Source organism: Cinclus cinclus, chromosome 7 (genome assembly GCF_963662255.1).
Source record: "Cinclus cinclus chromosome 7, bCinCin1.1, whole genome shotgun sequence".
NCBI lineage: Eukaryota > Metazoa > Chordata > Aves > Passeriformes > Cinclidae > Cinclus > Cinclus cinclus.
Window position 1 is genome coordinate 33,942,320 of NC_085052.1, and position 17,200 is coordinate 33,959,519.

General features: G+C 43.8%; 1 protein-coding gene across 2 annotated transcripts; it reads right to left on the reverse strand.

The window, feature by feature from the left end:
* Positions 1-1,340: 1,340 nt before the first annotated feature.
* Positions 1,341-15,260, reverse strand: TSPAN15 (tetraspanin 15). Of its 2 annotated transcripts, XM_062496312.1 has the most exons (8): positions 14,993-15,260; positions 10,762-10,947; positions 9,311-9,385; positions 8,071-8,166; positions 6,346-6,462; positions 3,591-3,638; positions 2,068-2,184; positions 1,341-1,794 (listed from the first exon to the last, which is right to left on the reverse strand). In XM_062496312.1, the coding sequence occupies exons 1-8, from the start codon at positions 15,086-15,088 to the stop codon at positions 1,642-1,644; spliced, it is 888 nt and encodes a 295-aa protein (XP_062352296.1). In that variant the 5' UTR covers positions 15,089-15,260; the 3' UTR covers positions 1,341-1,641. The 2 variants fall into 2 exon arrangements, with proteins under 2 accessions (XP_062352296.1, XP_062352297.1); XM_062496313.1 differs by lacking the exons at positions 9,311-9,385; positions 10,762-10,947.
* Positions 15,261-17,200: the final 1,940 nt, after the last annotated feature.

The window sequence follows — 17,200 nt, forward strand, 5'->3', positions numbered from 1 at the left end:
TACTTTTGTCATCAAAGGAGAACCTTTGTCATTCCCACCTTCCCAGCCCAGTCTCTGCTATAAACCAACTTCAGCTTCAATTTTCCCATCCTTCCTCAGCAGTCAGCTCCATCCTGCCAAGATGCTCCTCCTTCCTCTCTTGGTTCACAAATCCACTCCTAAAATACAACTTGCTTCTTAACTTACCAGAACACTTTATTCCAGGCAGAGACCAGGAAAATTTGGGTAAAATTAAATAAGTAATGTGCAGGGCCCAGCGCTAGAGTGTGCTGTGTAGGAAAGGACCTCGCACTGCTGGTGCTGGAATAGGATCTCTCTCCCTAGAAACCATCAGGAGCACCGAAGAACTGGATGAGTCCTTTTTTTTGGCTCCTGGAAACGCATGAAGTTTGCTCAGAAATTCTCGGTGAAGGCAGGGAGTTAAGCAGCAAACGCTGAGTTTTGAAGAAAGCAGAAATAAAATGTCCAAGACAAGGAACTAAAAAAAAAAAAAAAGCAAAAAAACCCCAACAACAACAACAACAAAACAAAACAAAAAAATAAAAACCAGCAAGGAGAGAATAAAACCAGATGTTGCCCTGTTTTTCTTAGTGGAGTGCTCACAAAGCAGATGTTTACATTCAGGATCTATATCTGCTTTATTCTCATCCTGACTTGGGTTTAATTGAAATATTATGGTAATCAGGTTTTGCATTTTGCCTGCAGGCCTGGCTGGAGCTGGAGAGACTGCAGAGAAATCTTCAGGACACAAAGGAACACCAACAAAAACCCCAGAGCTCTTGGTGCACTAAGAGAAGCAAGGGAGGCACAGATGTTCAGATTCTGGCACCCAAGCCAGAATCACAGCTCCTGCTACTTCTACCTTTTGATTCAGTGTTTGAGGGACAGGTTTAGCTTACTTAAGGAAATAAAAACCATTTTAAACAAAACCCATGTGCCTTTTTTTTTTTTTAAGAAAAATTACTGTTTTTATTTCGACAGTGAATTTTAGAAACATCTCTACATACAGAACTCCAAAAAAATACAAAGTCATAAATCACCTAGTTAATTTACTAAAGGGGAAAAATACAGTATATCCAAGACTCAAACATCCTGTATGTTTATACAAAAGCCAGACAGTAATAAACTGCATTTAAAAAAATCGATCAAGCATTACCTGACTGATTTGACATTGGCATTTGCCCCATTATTAAAAGGCACAGAAGACTGAGCAATGAAAGCGACCAGCATCACATCCATTATTGTCAGTAAATTCATCATGATTAGCATAAAACCCCATTATTAAACACATGTTTAACATCCACCACGTCGATCAGTAAGAAATCTCTCTGGAAGGAGTAAAAAATAAAGTTGGCAAAGGACAAACATAGATACGAGACCCCAAGATGCAAAGAAATCCTAGAAATCGACGTCCAAATCTTCTCCATTTTTTTTTCCTGGCTGTGCCATCACTCAGCAATCACTCTGAAGGAGATGCAGTGATCCACAACATTTGTCCAGCAGCTCCGTGCGGGGCCCCTCCGCTGTGTCCTGGCTCTCACACAGCCCTGGCTGCTTCACCACCCCACAAGTCTGGAGCGGCCAGCAGGGACCAAAGCTGCTGGGTTTGCCTGGTTGCAGCTGCACTTTGGGCTCCCCAGGTCAGCCCGGGTAACACATGCAGCAGCCAGCTCCAGAGAGCTTGGGGGTGGCTCTGGGGCGCGCGTCTCCCCACAGGCTCTCGCTCAGCTTGTGCTCCGTGATGATGTCCTCCACCCGGGTGATGTACAGCAAGGACAGCAGCACGCCCAGGAACTGCCAAGGGAGGGGAGCTCCAGTCAACAACTCAAAAAAAAAAAAAAAAAAAAACCAAACAAAAAACCAAACAAACAAACAAAAAAAGACAAAAAAACCAACCCCAAGCAAAAGCCGATTACCTCGCCAAATCCTGCAATGCATCACAGTGATGCTGCTGAATTACCAGAATGCCACCCCAGCTTATCAGTTATTTAAAATTTAAAAAGAAAAATTATGGTTATAGTCAAATGAGATTTCCCTCCCACGGTTAACACAGCAGCCCTCTCTTACCTGGGGCAGCAATATGCCGAGCAGCACGCCAGCCATGATGGTGTAGTTGTCCAAAAACCAAATGAGCACAGCGTTCGTGCACCCTCGGACGTAGATGATGTGCTGAACGCTCAGGCGCTGCAAAACACCACAGTGAGGGGTCAGCAGGCAGCTCCACTGGTGTGGGACACCTGTGGCAATTCAGAACTCAGGGAGGCAGATCTGGTTTGCCTTCCCACCCCTTTAAACCCAACCGAGTTTAACAAAGGCTTCATCCCCAACTCTTCCATCTGTTGTTAAGCTACACCTCAAAAAATCACCCTGCTTTGTAAAAGTTATCCTACACCTGAGTAAGTTATCTCATTGTCTTAAACCTGTTTGCTGCAGCTATTTTTCATGCACCCAATTCTCATTTAAGACCACTTGGAAAGCAGAGAAATCTCTCTTTAGCTTTCATCTCCGCTTCCAAGCTGAAAACGCAGCAGCAGAAAAATACAAATTGTGGTCCAAGTGCTTTGCCAAAAGACCCTAAAAAAGGAGAGGAACAAGAGGATTTCGGATTCAATCCTGCAAGCTGTGCTGCTCCGTGACCCCAGCCCATAATATAGAAAGCACTTGAGGCTGCAGAGGGTCCTAAGCAGATGAATGGGGCAAAGTTAAGCATATGCTGAAGTGCTCCTGTTAGAGCCCGGCTGGAGCCTTCAGGTGATTAAGCCACAAATCAATGAATCTAAATGAAGGCAAGTTGTATCTAAAGATAACCGGTAATCCCAAAAACCAACAACCGAGGCTGGCATTGTGCTCCAAGTGCCTCAAATGAGCTGGGGAGAGGAGCTTTTTCAGAGCAGTCCCCCGCCCTGCCTCATCCCAGCACTCCAAAGCCAGGAGTGGGGAACTCAGGGCAGATCCAATTACCGATTTTCCTCCTTAATCACTCTGCAATTACTGCCTTGAGCTGGCAGTCTCTCCTCCGGAGTCACTGGGGCTGGTCCCAGTGGCTGGGGAAGGCTGAAGGAGGAGGAGACCCCATCCCACTCCTGGAGGGAGGAGAAGGCAGCCAACACAACCAGGGAAGTCCCACTGCTCCTCCAGGAATACCTATCACAGGCTTTAAAATAAAACACCCACTCCTGGGATATAAAATACTTAGAAACAGCTAAGTTGGCTTTTATCAAGGCAAATTTTACTCAGTGAGAGACTGTGGCTTCTAAGTACTACAAGCTTTCCCCAACTCAAGTCGTGCTTCAAATTTGGAAAGCAGCTTTTTGTGCATTAATTGTGCAATTAGCTTGGGGAAGTTGTCAACGAACAAGGAATCGTGGAAAATACAAAGAAGGGGAGATACACAAATCAAACAAGATTACTTTTTCCTCATACATGGAAATTATTCCAGGAAAAAAAAAAGAACCATTTTCATTGCCAATTTTACTGCCTGGAAGATTAAAGCACACAGAAAACACTTTTATAACAGACCAAAAAAAAAAAAAAAAAAGGTAGAGAAGCAGCACCCTCTGCCATGACAGGGTGGACACTGGCTATGTTACCTCTTGGTCAATGGTTTTGTACCCACACATGGTGTTGATAATGTCTGTCTGAAAAGAAAACAACAAATATGAACTGCAGCAGGAAATTAAAATCACAAAAATCCTATTTTTACTCTGTGTTCACCCAGCTCTTATATAAGTAATGACTGGGCTATTCCCCAGTCCAACATCAGTTTGTCCCAGCAGCCCCAGTGTCAGATTTAGTTAGAGGAATGAGTATTGTCAGTATGTCACCAGACATTTGAACCATTTCTATCCAGCAACACCAATGTGAGCTGTGACAGAGCTGTGTGACACAGCTGTTTCCACAGAATGAACAGCTGGATTTCCTTTTAAAGCCTTAATAACTTAACACACCTCATTGCTAAAACCAGAGGTTAACACGACCTCGTGCCAAGATGATGACGTATATAAGCTCAGAATTATATTCAGTTTCAAATAACTCCCAATACTATGAATTCTTTTTGCAAGGCTAAATTCATGACAATATTCATGCAATACCATTGTATACATGAAAACAAAAACCCGTATGTATTTAGAAGAGACTGAGTGCTTGCATTCACCACAGATTACTAGCTCATTTTCTGTAGCCATGTAATGCCTTCTGTGGGTTCCAAGGTTCTACCTTGAAAGCCTGGAAAAGCCAACCTGAAAATATTGCCCTTCACGTAAAAATCCTCCCGTGTAAAAACCCACTGGCATCCAAGAAAGCAGTGAACAAATCTCAAGACATGGAGGAAAATGAGAAGTTTTTAAGCCTCCAAAGAGCTGGGCTCCCACCTTTAACACACAACTGACAAACAAGGTTCTGCACATTCCTAGAAGTAAAAGCTCGGATGATTCCACAGGGCTGTTGGGAAATCGTGTGGGTTTTCATGTGCCAACCACAAATAATAAATACTCTTGGAAGTCAATATCAATATTAGGCACCAGCATGCTGTGTTGGCTGTGAGTGATTTCATGTTCCCAAAACTGCTGAAGAGTGACACGTGGTCACTCCCAAAATATGTGACCACAAGGAACGCAGTCCCATCTTTCGACCTTAAACACAGAATTTGTTAACAGGATGTCGTGGCATAAACAGATGTACGCAGAGGAGATAAACCCATTGGAAACAGGATTATAGACATTTGGAACTAATTTATCTCTGCTACACTAGTGTAAGTCTTTAATAAATAATTGAACTTAAACATAGTTCCTTTAGAGCCCCCCCAGTAGGAGCTGGCTCGTGTTGGCAGGAGGCTCTCACAGAGGCTCAGAATGCAGACACCGACATCAGCGGCAGTTTTCCATGACTACAAAGCCAATGAGTAATCACAAACCATATCTGTAGCTCTCCAGGACAGAAACCAGCCTGTATTTGGAAGGATTTGTCAAACACACAAGATTGATGCATCTCCTGGTTGTTTTTTCCCCCGAGGCAGCCATGCACAGCATCTCCCTGCTGCACAGCCACCAGCCCTCAACTACTGCAGCACCACACTCCAATTCAGGGCTCCTCCCCACCTTTCAATCAACTTCCCTGAGCTTAACACTTCGTGGGCTGCAAATAGCCTCATCTCTTCCTCCCCAGCTGTCAGTCAAGCATGCTGAGAATACACTCCCCGTTTTTCCCTGGAGAAGTTTTTATTTCAGTGCTTTCCCTTTCCTGAAGACAAAATCCTGACTTGTTCTGCTCCATCCAGCTGCAGATTCTTTCTCTCATACACCGAAGACTCAGAGCATAATCGTTCAGCTTTGGTTTATGAGAATAAATCGAAGCCCATCACAGATTTAAACAGACCCATTGCCACACACTAAAAACGTGTGAGCACACGTAATAAACACCTTCCTATGATACACATTTTTCAGCAAAACCTAGCAGGATTACTGACACAACCATTGCATCTATTTTTCCTTTTTTTTTTTTTTTTCTTTCAATTAAACAGCCATGCTCAAGGCAGATGTTGAAAGGGCAGCCCAAACCAGGCAGCAGCAGGATATCCATCATGAGCTCTGCTCTTACACACACCCACTCTCTCTGTCTTGTGTTCAGACTAGAGACCAAAACCCAGTGAGGCAGGGACTGCCTGTACTGGAGTAGTTGAGGAATAGCTCTTTATCAAATTCAACATTACGTGCATCCCACAAATGAAGAGCGGTGAATTACAGAATTAATTAAAACACATTGGCATGAAAACCAACACCTGCTCCTAGTGCTGCCAGCACCAGTTAGTACCAGTTCATCACAGACTGAGAAACTGGTTCAGACTCCAGTCCTTTCAGGATTCTAGTTTTCAAGGACAGATTGGGGTACACACCTGTGCCCACAAGCTTGCCCTGACCCTGAGGTCAGTTGTCCACATTTTTGGATTATTCTGGAGATGATGAGGCCATTGTGTTTGGTTTTCAATTCACACAGCAGCTGGAGCACATCACTCGGACCCCCACCCACAGAAGCCACCAGGTCCCAGGTTTCCTGGCAAAGCTGGAGCAGCAAACCCTGGGGAAAACACCAGCAAAACTGAATTTTAAGCAGCTCTAGTTCAGGCGAGCCATGAGATTAGTGGAGGTCCCACCATCCTTTCTGGGGCTGGGAAGTGGGTCAACAAAATGGACCATAGCCAACACATCTAATCCATTATTTTCTCCCTTTCAAGCTGTCAAGACCCACAGATCCATTAAGGAAGGAAAGGACCCATTTTCCCTCATTTCTTACACCAGACTTCCTAAAGTCAGACACCTTTTTAAGTGATGCTGAAATGCCAGGACTTACCTTATTTCTGATGCAGCAAGTGTAGGGCACCCCACAAGCCAGTGGTCCTGGAGCTGCACAGTTGTGGTACACATTTTGGGACCAATCTCTATAATCCTCCCCACCACAGCACTTAAACTGGAGAGGAAAAAAAAAATAGACACAAAACTCCATGATCTTAAAGGTCTTCTCCAACCTAAATGGTTCTATGATTCCAAAGGGAAAAGGGGAAAAATTTGTAAGTTAAACTCTTTGAACAAGCAGAAAAAGAGAGTAAGAATAAAACAATTTTAAAAGCCCTGAGCTTCCAAACAATTCTGTCATTTTATCAGAATTTTTCATGTATGAATGTATATGATAAATGCCATTGGAAAGAATTAAAGATATTGCAATATTCCTCTGTCACTCATTGAACTACAAACCCAGGGTGCCAGAGCAAAATACTCTGTGCCAAGTTCCACCTCCCATCTTTTCTGAGTTGAGAAATTCTCTCTCCAGCTCTGGACATCATTAAACAGTGTTTTTACATTGACTCTATCTTGACCTGTAATCCACCTCTGCCATTGCTTTAAAGATTATGACTAAATTTCCAACTGGATCTAAAAGACAAAAACGTTGCTATAGGGCATAAATTAATTACACCAAAACATTGCGGGTGTAATTTAGAATAACTGAAAGCTGGCAAACAAATACTGTAAGTCTACACTGACTCAATATAAATATTCACTTTATAATTCAAACTGAGGGAAAAGGAGGAGTTCATTTAATCACTAATGTGTACGCTTGCTGTACGTATCCATAATTTTGGGCAGTGCATGGAAACTTTAAAGCATCATGAAGCCCAATGACAAAATTTCCTCAGCATCGTCTGCTTTTGACAGACTTTCCATGCTAACTTTGTTTTCCAAAGCAGGCTGCCATCTCCATAACGATGTCCTAGAATATATGTATCACTTCCTAAGACAATTTTTTTAATAACCATTACTTGGCATGGTCAGGGACAGCACATGGGCCCTGACATCACATTTCTGAACACTTTTTGCTGCTTCTACAAAGAACTGCATGGCAGAATTCTTCAAGAACCCAATAAACATTTCAACAGACCAGCCTTATTAAAATAAAAAAGGGCTGTGAGTCAACCCCACGTGCCATTAAGTAATGCCCAGCTGAGCTCACCACAGTTTCTGAATTTTAATTACAGGTAGATACTCTTCCACTGGTGTTTCCTTCCAATAACCACCTTGTTAAAGAGCTCTGTGCATGCCCCCGAGCAGCCACACAACTGGCCCAGGTTGTAGCAGCCTAAATGCCACCTCATTCATTTCCCTTTATCCAAAGCCTCCTGTTAACAAGATGCTTCTCAGTCTCTTGCACCAGCCAGAGTTCAAGGGCACAGGTAGAATTTAGGCTGAATTTAGGCTGAAATTTGTCTGAATCCAGCTGTGGGACCACCAGAAACCTACAGGTTTGTAGGATCTGACCTTGAGCATTTGAATTGCACCTGCCAAGGCAAAAGCTGCATTTTGGCCCTCTCTTTTTGCAGTGATGTAAGAGGGTTTTAAACCATTCCAGCTGAAATGCTGGATGAGCCCTGACCTCAGCAGCAACACAATAAGAGATGACACACGAGATCTCATCCCCCTCATCAGTAACAACTTGATTGTCACACCACTGGAAAAACTCAAAGCTGTTGCTGGGTTAGTCCAAGGGGGAAAAAAAACAAAAACAAAAAACAAACCAACAAACCTGCTTTTGAACAGAATCCATTATGTTCTTGAAGTCTAAATCATCATAGTAATTCTCAATTCCTCTTCTAATATTATCATTTAAAAATTTGATCGTCTAGAAAGCAAAAGGAAAACAACATTCATGGGTTGCACAATGGGCACAGAATTAGAAGAGCATGTTAAAGTGGTAAGTGTAACTGATGGGCACAAAAGGCTTTTTCTTTTTTTTTTTCAGAGAAAAAACTAAACACTGGTTAAAAACAAATTTTAGCACAGCAAAAACAGGGACTAACCACAGCCAGAATGTAACAACTTTCTTTTCAATCTGGCAGGTAATAGGGACAAAGTTAAAGACTTACAGGTCAGAAAACCTGAAATACACCCACTCATCATCTCAGTATTACAAACTGCAACACTTACAAACTAATCAGAATGAAAAGGACGAGATGACATCAGTGATAAGAAATAATACAGGACCCTTCTAACTGGTCAAGAACCTCATTTGGACTCTACAGATTAAAGTAGAGAAAGAAATGGGAAAAATGCACATGACACGCAAAACAAACAGGACTTAAATAGAGGCCACTACCCAAAGCTTCCATAAATACTTTCTTGTTCTCCCCATACAAACCCAAACTTCTCCACTAACCTTGAAAAACAAGAGAAGAAACCTGTCCCTAAGTGTAGCTGTCCTGCTATAAATCGAAGCACACCCATCTAGTACTTGCCATAGTGAATACATTTATATTTTAAAGCATTCCTAACTAAAAAAAAAAAAAAAAATCCTCTGCTGCTTTCTGTGCAGAAAAATCAGGGGGTTAAGTTATAGCAAGCTTGTCAATGATGGAATGTCCTCCTATATAAATTAGTTATGTTGCTTATGGATGTGGACAGGGAAGAGCTGTTCTTTAACTGTGGCAAAACATTTTTGGCCACTAAAAAGCAAGAGTCTGCAAATCCATCTGGAAACTTCCCAAATTAGCAGTCAGACCCAGATGGCAAAACAGAAGAAAGCATTTTGTCATCCACAAAGACCTGGAAACTATTTTGCCTGTACTGCACATTTGTAGTCACCAGATCATCTCCAAGTTTGTTAACCTGGAATTGGCCTCCAGAATGGTGGCAAACCTCACCATCCCTGAGCCCTGAAAAGCCTGGACCTGTCCCCAGAGCTCCATCAGTGAGTGCTCGGGTGACAACTTGAATAGCTTTTATTTAGCAGAGCTGGAACACATCAAAACCTGAAGCAAGCATCTCACCTGGTTCCTGAAGATCAGGGCCACTACTCCACCTGTCAGTTCAATCAGCAAGCAGATACCAAGGATGTACATGAACTGCAGGAAAAAAAGTGCAAGTGAGTCATTAGACAGAACTCCAATTACTCTTTCAATTAGTTCCCTTAAGTCTAGCATTCAATTGCCAATAGACTTGGCTTTCAGCAAGGCATTTTAAAGGAAAATGTAAAATTATGGGTTTGTTCTTACAAAACTGTCAATGCCACGAGAAAACCTTTTCTCCTCGCTTAAATTATTCTGGGTTTTGCCCAATTGGCAAGCATGTTATTTTTCTGCTCTGAAAGGACTCAAAAGCATTAAATGCAATTATCCTGCCAAGGTACTCCTTTCCACAACAGCATCCCAGAGAAGCATTTTGATGGACTGCTACAAACCACACCACACTTCATGTTTTTACACTTCTTACAAAACCAGTACTCACCTGTTACCTTTCAATGAGTGGATAAAGCAGCACACCTTCAGATATTCTTAAGATAATCTTCTACTATACTGCCAGTGCTAAATCAAAGCAGAATTCCAGGCTTGGTACCTTTCAGTGTGTTTCTTCCCACATTTATTTGCCTGTGTGTATACATGTGCTCACAAATGCACTCACACACAACTGCATGTGCAAAATGTGAAAAACATGAGGATATCCATTGCACTGTGAGAGAGCTGCAGCACATTTTTTCCTTGACATGTTTTTTCCAATCCTTCAGGCATAAAAGATGGGTATTAAGCAAATTCAGGTCGGCTTTGTAACAATGAACTTCATCAGGGGTGAAGCTTTATGATCCCTCGCCAAACCATAATCCCTAATGCTCTCCTCTGAAAGCTGCTTCTGTGTGCTCAGTGTCAGGAATTCACCAGACAGGTGAATTTATCTTTTCTCCTGCTAAATCTGGAATCAGCCTGGGAAGCTGGCATCAGGGACTTGCTTTGTTGAATACCCAGCTGGGTTTGCTACCAGAATGGGAACAGAAAATGATCCCAGCATTTGACACACCACCGCTCTCAGTAGGAAAACTGGGTAAAATTCCAGTATAATTTCAAAGTCCATGGTAATTTCTGGCTTTGCCCTCCGTAACAAACCACACTTTTAGCATTTTGTGAGACTGAGCTGACAGGACAAGGCCGGGCTGGGTCGGGTTTTGAGCAGCCTGGTCTAGGGGAAGGTGTGCCTGCTCATTGCAAGGGGGCTGGACTAGGTGGCCTTTAAAAAGTCCCCTTTAAAAGGTCCCCTCCCACCCAAATTCTGTGTGATTCTGTGCAGGTGAAAATGAAGTTTGCACAATATAATTTTAATCAGTCACATGTGCAGCTTCCATCTGCAAACCAGTGTTACCCAGGAATTTCCCTAAAATTCACCTTTTCAGAGGCACTGGAAAAAAAAAAAAAAACAAAAACAAACTAGGAATAAAAATCCCAACACTTACTGCTTGCAGAAGGCATAAATTGTCTCTTAGAGAAGCCAGTACACCCACAAAGGACACCAGGAACATCACAATGCCCAAAAGTATTAAAATAATTGCTGGGGCTAAAAAGGCACTTTCTAGAGTTTTGTACTTCTGTCTTTCAATTTCTGCATAAATCCCAATGGCCAGAACGAGGGCTCCAATCACCTGGAAGAGAAGCAGAGGAGAGCACAGATGTTATTCTTTCTCCCAGTAAACACAGAGATGACAGGTTGTGAGTACACAGGAACCTGGCACTGCTCACTTCAGGATTCATTATAAACAATGAAACACTCAAAGCAGAAGTTTGGATTAAAAAAATAAATTAATTAAACACCGTCAAAGACTAGAGCAAAAAAAAGAGCTGAGTTGGAAAAAAAATTGAAATCTGTTCTTTTCAAAAATACGTTTCATCATGTTTTAACATTCTGGAAGTTAAATTAATTAAAATACACATCACTGCCTGAAATGTAATTTATTTCCTATCTGAGATCACATATATCACATATATGACCAACTGCCATGGCATTAATGACCCTGTTTTGCATGTCTGTCCTTCCCTATATAAATATATAGAAATATAAATATTTCTATATATATTCAGACGTGTCTATAAATATATAGAAATATATATGTGCCTCTACCATAATACAGTTTCTAAGCTGGTCTGCAAACAGCCTATCTGTTCCTTCATATTCACTCCTACTGTATTTAGGCTCAGTAAACACAGTCAGATATTTCCTATATCTTCACTCCTCCTGCCATCAGGAGAAAAGCACCAGATTTTAAAAAAAAAATAAATTTGAAATTCTGTCACTTTCTTGAGCAACTACCAAATGAAGCTGACAAGTGAAATAGGAAGGAACATATTTCATTTAACAAGATAAAGATATTTCAATCAAAACAATTAGTTGAGTCAAAATCATTTGGTATTAAAATCACGGTGAGCTGCAAATCACTTTGAATTATGCTGAATTAATTAGAATTAAAAATAGCCTACAATACTTAATTGCAAAAATTGCAGTGGAAAAACTTTCCTGCTGACTGAAACAGCCACACGGTCAGGGAAGAGACCAGACACAAATCAATCCTTTTGGCAATCTGATAAACAACACTCCACTTTCCTGAGCTGACATTTCCACAGGAAATACGAGTCTGCTCTCTGCACACCAATGCTTCTTAATTATACTTCTTAATTTTGGATATGACACGGTATATCCAAGAAAAAAGGGCTAGAGGGACACATGATGTGAGTTATGAGTTCATGAGCCAAACTGTTGAAATATTTTTTTAATTATGGGATACCTTAAAATAAATAGCAACTGACTGGAAATTCTTGATTTTCTATGGAAATAAATAATGACACTAAAGGATGATATGTAGGGAATGCCACCAGTGTTTCATTTAAAGAGAGAAAATTCTCAGAAAGGGTCACCCATAAAAAGTCAATATACTGAAGCTATTTAAAAAGCAACTTAAAATTTGACCAAATTGAGAGTAACCCCAAAACCAGATTCTCCTGCAAACACTGAAGTGCCAATAACAACAATAACTCTTGCCTGGCAGATCCCTTGTTAAAAAAAAAATAAATAAGAAACACTGGACACAAACCACAGGTATTAAAGCTTGATAGGGATTATCAGAATTTCAAGACTAGAACTTTTTTACTGAAATGTCCTTCTCTTAACCACAATTTTCTCATCAAAGCATTAAATTTCAGAGGGGCTTTGACTAAAAGGTGCCTGTAAGGAAAATACAAGATGCTTCTTACTTTAAGAGCTTAAGATACATAAATACATGTAGCATCTTTATACAAACATACCTCCACCCCACACCCTCCAAGATTTATGCTGCCGTTATCTTCTACTTTCTCAAGCATTTAATAAAAACCTTTTAAACCTTTAATATGGCCAAGCCAACAGCAGCATTTACTCATGGCAAGTAGATGTGCTAACCCAGCAGCCATCCCACCCTGCGCTCTCCCTTCCTGTGCCTGGAGAGGGGGGGGAACAACCCTTAAGGACACATGGACTGTTTACATCCCGCATCCTTCACAACAGCTCCCAGTTTGGCAATTCCAGCTGTGTACGCAGGAAAAATTAACTGCCCTGACTCACACCAAATGAGCATCCACCAGCAAATACCAGGGGATTTCTCTGGGGCTTTTGCACACACAGAAGCTGCTTTCCCAAGAGAAAGGAGAAGCATTTCTTTGTTATTTATTTATTTATTTATAAGCAGAAGCTTTAACCCTGTATTTACACTCCTTTCTCTTTAATAAAGCTCAACAACAGCACCTTCTGTTTAAAATGCTGGGTTTTGTTTCAGCTGGGCAAGAAAATCACATTACAGCCCAATTCTCCAGCAAAAGAGTTGTCTGGAAAAGTTACAGGTAGTTTTTAAAAAAGCCCTGTGGGGGAACAGGGGACGACCTCAAGGCTTGCAGCAAACATCCCCTCTGACACTGCCAGCAATGTTTTAATTTCCTTTCTGCTCTGGATAAGGCTGGTATTTACTTCCTGTGGACTCAAATCTGGGACTTTGTCGCTCACAAAATAGCAGAGGAGCCGCAACAGCAGGGAAGGAATCGAATGAACTCAGCACCCAGCAGGTCAAAGCCCCAGCCAGCAGCAGAACATCACAAACCACCCAGTACTCAAGAAAGCCATCACTCCCACTGCCAAGCCTTACTTCTATTTACACTGATTAGAGGAAAAAAAAAACAAAATAAAACAAACAAAAAAAAAACACAAAGCAACAAACCGGGCAAGAATAACAGTGCTGAAAAGAGAACCGGGGACTGACATTTACAGCTGGTGAGATCTGCTTTGCTCAGCTGGAATAAAAGAAAATTCCGCACATAACCCGGCGCGTGCTCGGCCCCAGCGCCACAAGGATGCTGCCCAGAGCCAGCCTGCCCAAAACAATTCCCTGTCCTTCCTTCCACCCACCCCCAGCAGCCCCCATCCTGCCCCCCTCCCAGAGCAAACCCTCCCTTCCAACAAATGGAAACTCTCTCTCTTGCTCATAAACGAGGGCACAGCATTGAAAACGCAGAGCGAGCAACTACAAAGAGTAAATAAAAATCCTCGGGCTGCCTGAAAGAGGCTTTGTCCTCCGAGGATGGTTTCAGAAGGGCCCTTTCTCTGCCACCAGATGAATGTTTGCATCCCACCAGCAATGCCGACAATGCACACGCTGCAAACAAAAAAAAAAAAAAAAAAAAAAGGGGGGGGGATGTTGAAAAATAACACAGCAAATTTGAATTTCCCTTCTCCAAAACTCACAACCTCAGAATAGCTGTGGAAAAACACAGGGAATATCAGGAGCCTAAACCCAAGGGCTGGTTGGCTGGTTTGTCTGCTAAGGAGGACAAAAGATATCCGAGATCCCAAAAGGTCTGAATTACACCCCATCATTTTGAGTTTCAATCTTTGTTCATTAAATCATAGGTTGAATCTGACACTCGCTATCAAAGCTGGTGGATCTAAGCCTCTTCTCCCACACTGCAAAGCAAAAGCCTTATGCTCCCAGCTGGTAAATACTGTGCCAGGCAAAAACAGACCAGCCAAACTAGAAGTGAAAAAAACAGGTAGGAAAAAAATCCTGCCTGAGCACCTCTGACATCAGCAACCAGCACTTGAAGCCAGCATCTTCCTGGTATCCCAGAGCCTGAAAAAAGCACCTTTAAAAGCCATGGTGATTTTTAAAAAAGCACTTGCAAAGGACCCCAAGGGCTCCTTCCAGCCCAGCGGCTGCCTGGTGTGGATTTATAACATGTCAGAAGCCAGGGGTCACAGTCTGGACCCATCACCTGGGACTTTCCGGCTTTACCAAACACCTGGACGAGGACAGCAAGTGCCACACACCTGTAAACCCTAAAGCCTGGCAGCCTCACCTTGCCGAGGCTCAGGAGAGGGCATACCCAACACACCGAAGAGTGACGCTGTAGGTCAAAGGCTCTGTTTGCCCACCTCCCCTGCAGGGCACAGCCGCACTCCAACGATTTTCACCCGCCCGAACTCCCAAGCCCTGCGAGTCCCCGTCCGCCAAAACCAGTTCGTCAGTCCCCGGGCAAGGACGGGGCGCCGCCACCCACAGCCACGGGCGTGCCAGCCGCGGAAACATCCTCCATCGCCTTCCAGAGCCCGAGCCCTGCGCTCCCCGCCGCACCGACCGCGGGACCCCCGAGCCGAGCCGCGGCCCCGCTCACCCAGAACGTGGTGGAGTAGGTGATGAGGGTGAGCTTCAGGCACAGGTAGGAGAGCCGCCCGCAGTACCGCGCCTGCTCCGGGTCCCCCGCCGCCATCCTCCGTCCCTCCCTTCCCTCCGTCCCTGCCGCGGCACCTGCCGGGCCCTCCGCCCCTTCCCGGAGCCCGGGAGCGGCCGCCCCGACGGGCGGGCCCGGGGGCGCCGCCGCTTCCGGCACCGGCCCGAGGGAGCGGAGCGCACGGACGGGCACAGCGAGGGCGAGCAGACGGCGGCAGCGACCCTTCGCCTTTCTCTTCTCCTTTCTCTTCTCCTCGCTTTTTTTTTTTTTTTTTTTTTTTTTTTTTTTTTTTTTTTTTTTTTATTCCTTCCGCAAACAGCCGCCGCTCGGTCGGGATTAGCCCTTAGCCCCGCTTCTTGACGAATAGATCTCCAACAGGAGATCTATTGGATCTAACAGGAATCTGAACCCTCTGCGCATCCCCAAAACCTCTGCCATCGCCACTAAAAAAAAAAAAAAAAAAAAAAGCAGAATCCCTGCACCCTACACCCAGAGGAAGCGCTGCCGGGGTATTTTCATCTCTTTGTGTCGCCCACGCGATTGCACATGCAAAGAGGGTCACGTCCTGCCAATGACAACAGCTACCGGGCGTGTTGAGCTGGCCGCGCTTTGTGCCTGCACCGTCGCTCATCCACGTCCCGCTGCTGGGGCAGTGGGTCCGTGTTGGGTCTGACACAGCGATCATGAACTGCAAACGCCATTCATGCCTCCGAGATGAAAAAAGCCCTTTCAAACCCGCGGTGCTGCACTCCTGTCCCACAAAGGGCTATTTTGGCCCGGGGGGAAAAAAAAAGAAGTCTCATTCAAAGCGACAGACAACTGTCACAGAGTTGGTTGTTTCATCCTGGCCCCGAGCAGAGACAGATGGCATTGAAAATCAGTGTCTGGTGTGAGAGGAGATGAAGTGGGGCAGCATTTATCCTCATGATACCTAGCAAAGAGACTGGGCAACCTCTGGGCTGCGTGTGAGAACTATGTACACATTCAGCCACACGTCATTTCTTGGGTCATATGGGTCACCAAAATCTCGTTTCTAAAGGCTAAAAAATATCCCTGGATAATTCTGTTATAAAAAGTACCATTGCTAACGCCTGCAGTGATGCTATATTATGCTTCTGGAAAACAATCCAGCCCAGAACACTCCCAAGCAACAGAATAGCTGTTCAGTTCTAATGTTTCTGACAGCAATACAGTGTCCTAGAGCATTCACCCTCTAAAATATCAGCAACTTCAGTTTTCAGAGAGATTTGCAAACATCCCTGACGCTGAGCAATGGCATGCAGGCTGGAAATCCCATCGCATATAGTTGCTGAGAATTGGTGTCTGTCACATGGTCTTCACGTCTCATGGGTGTCATTCACATCCAAGCATGTTCTCGTCACTTAAGCATCTTCCTTGTTTGAGCATTTAACTGAATTAATCTTTCTGGTTTGACTTTTTTAATACCTTACCTTGTTCTTTGTACTGATTCCTGCACATAAAATTTTGGGGCAGGTCCAGCTGGATGGGGAAGCTGAGTAAATGAGTGTTTGTTTTCCTGTTGTTTTCCCTTGGAACTGAGTCAATGTATCGAAAGAGGTTCCTGTTATTAAACTGCATGACAGTAATTGAGCAATCCCTTTCTTTTCCTGAATCCCAGACTTTATCTATACAAATGGCAAGATTTCTGGACACAATGACAGTTTGGCAGCAAATGGTGGTTTAAAGTAAGATGTTATGAGCTGCCTAAGGGTCCACCGTGATTGCGTTCTCTCCCCCTCAGCCCAGTGCAGCACAGGGCTGCAGTTTTCCAGCAAAGAGCCTGGCAGATTGTTCACTACAGGATCTGCTCCTGGGACCACCCAGCAGCACAACGAGCGGTGTTTCTGTTCCTATTAAGGATCAGTAACTTCCGCATTTCCTCACTCATCACCAGGGGTTGTCCTAAAGACCCCAAAAGCTGTGGACTGCAGAGCATTTGTCCCAGGGCATCAGGAGCTCTGCAGAAAGAAGTGAATGACAGCTAGCCCTGCACCAAAACATGTCAGAAAGACCCAGGGCTACCAGAGGCATTTTTGCTGCTTTCCCCCAGCCCACATCTGGCTGATGAAGCTGCAGGCCAGCTGCACTTTGCCCCACCCAAGGTGGATGCTTATGGTCCTCATGTGCCTC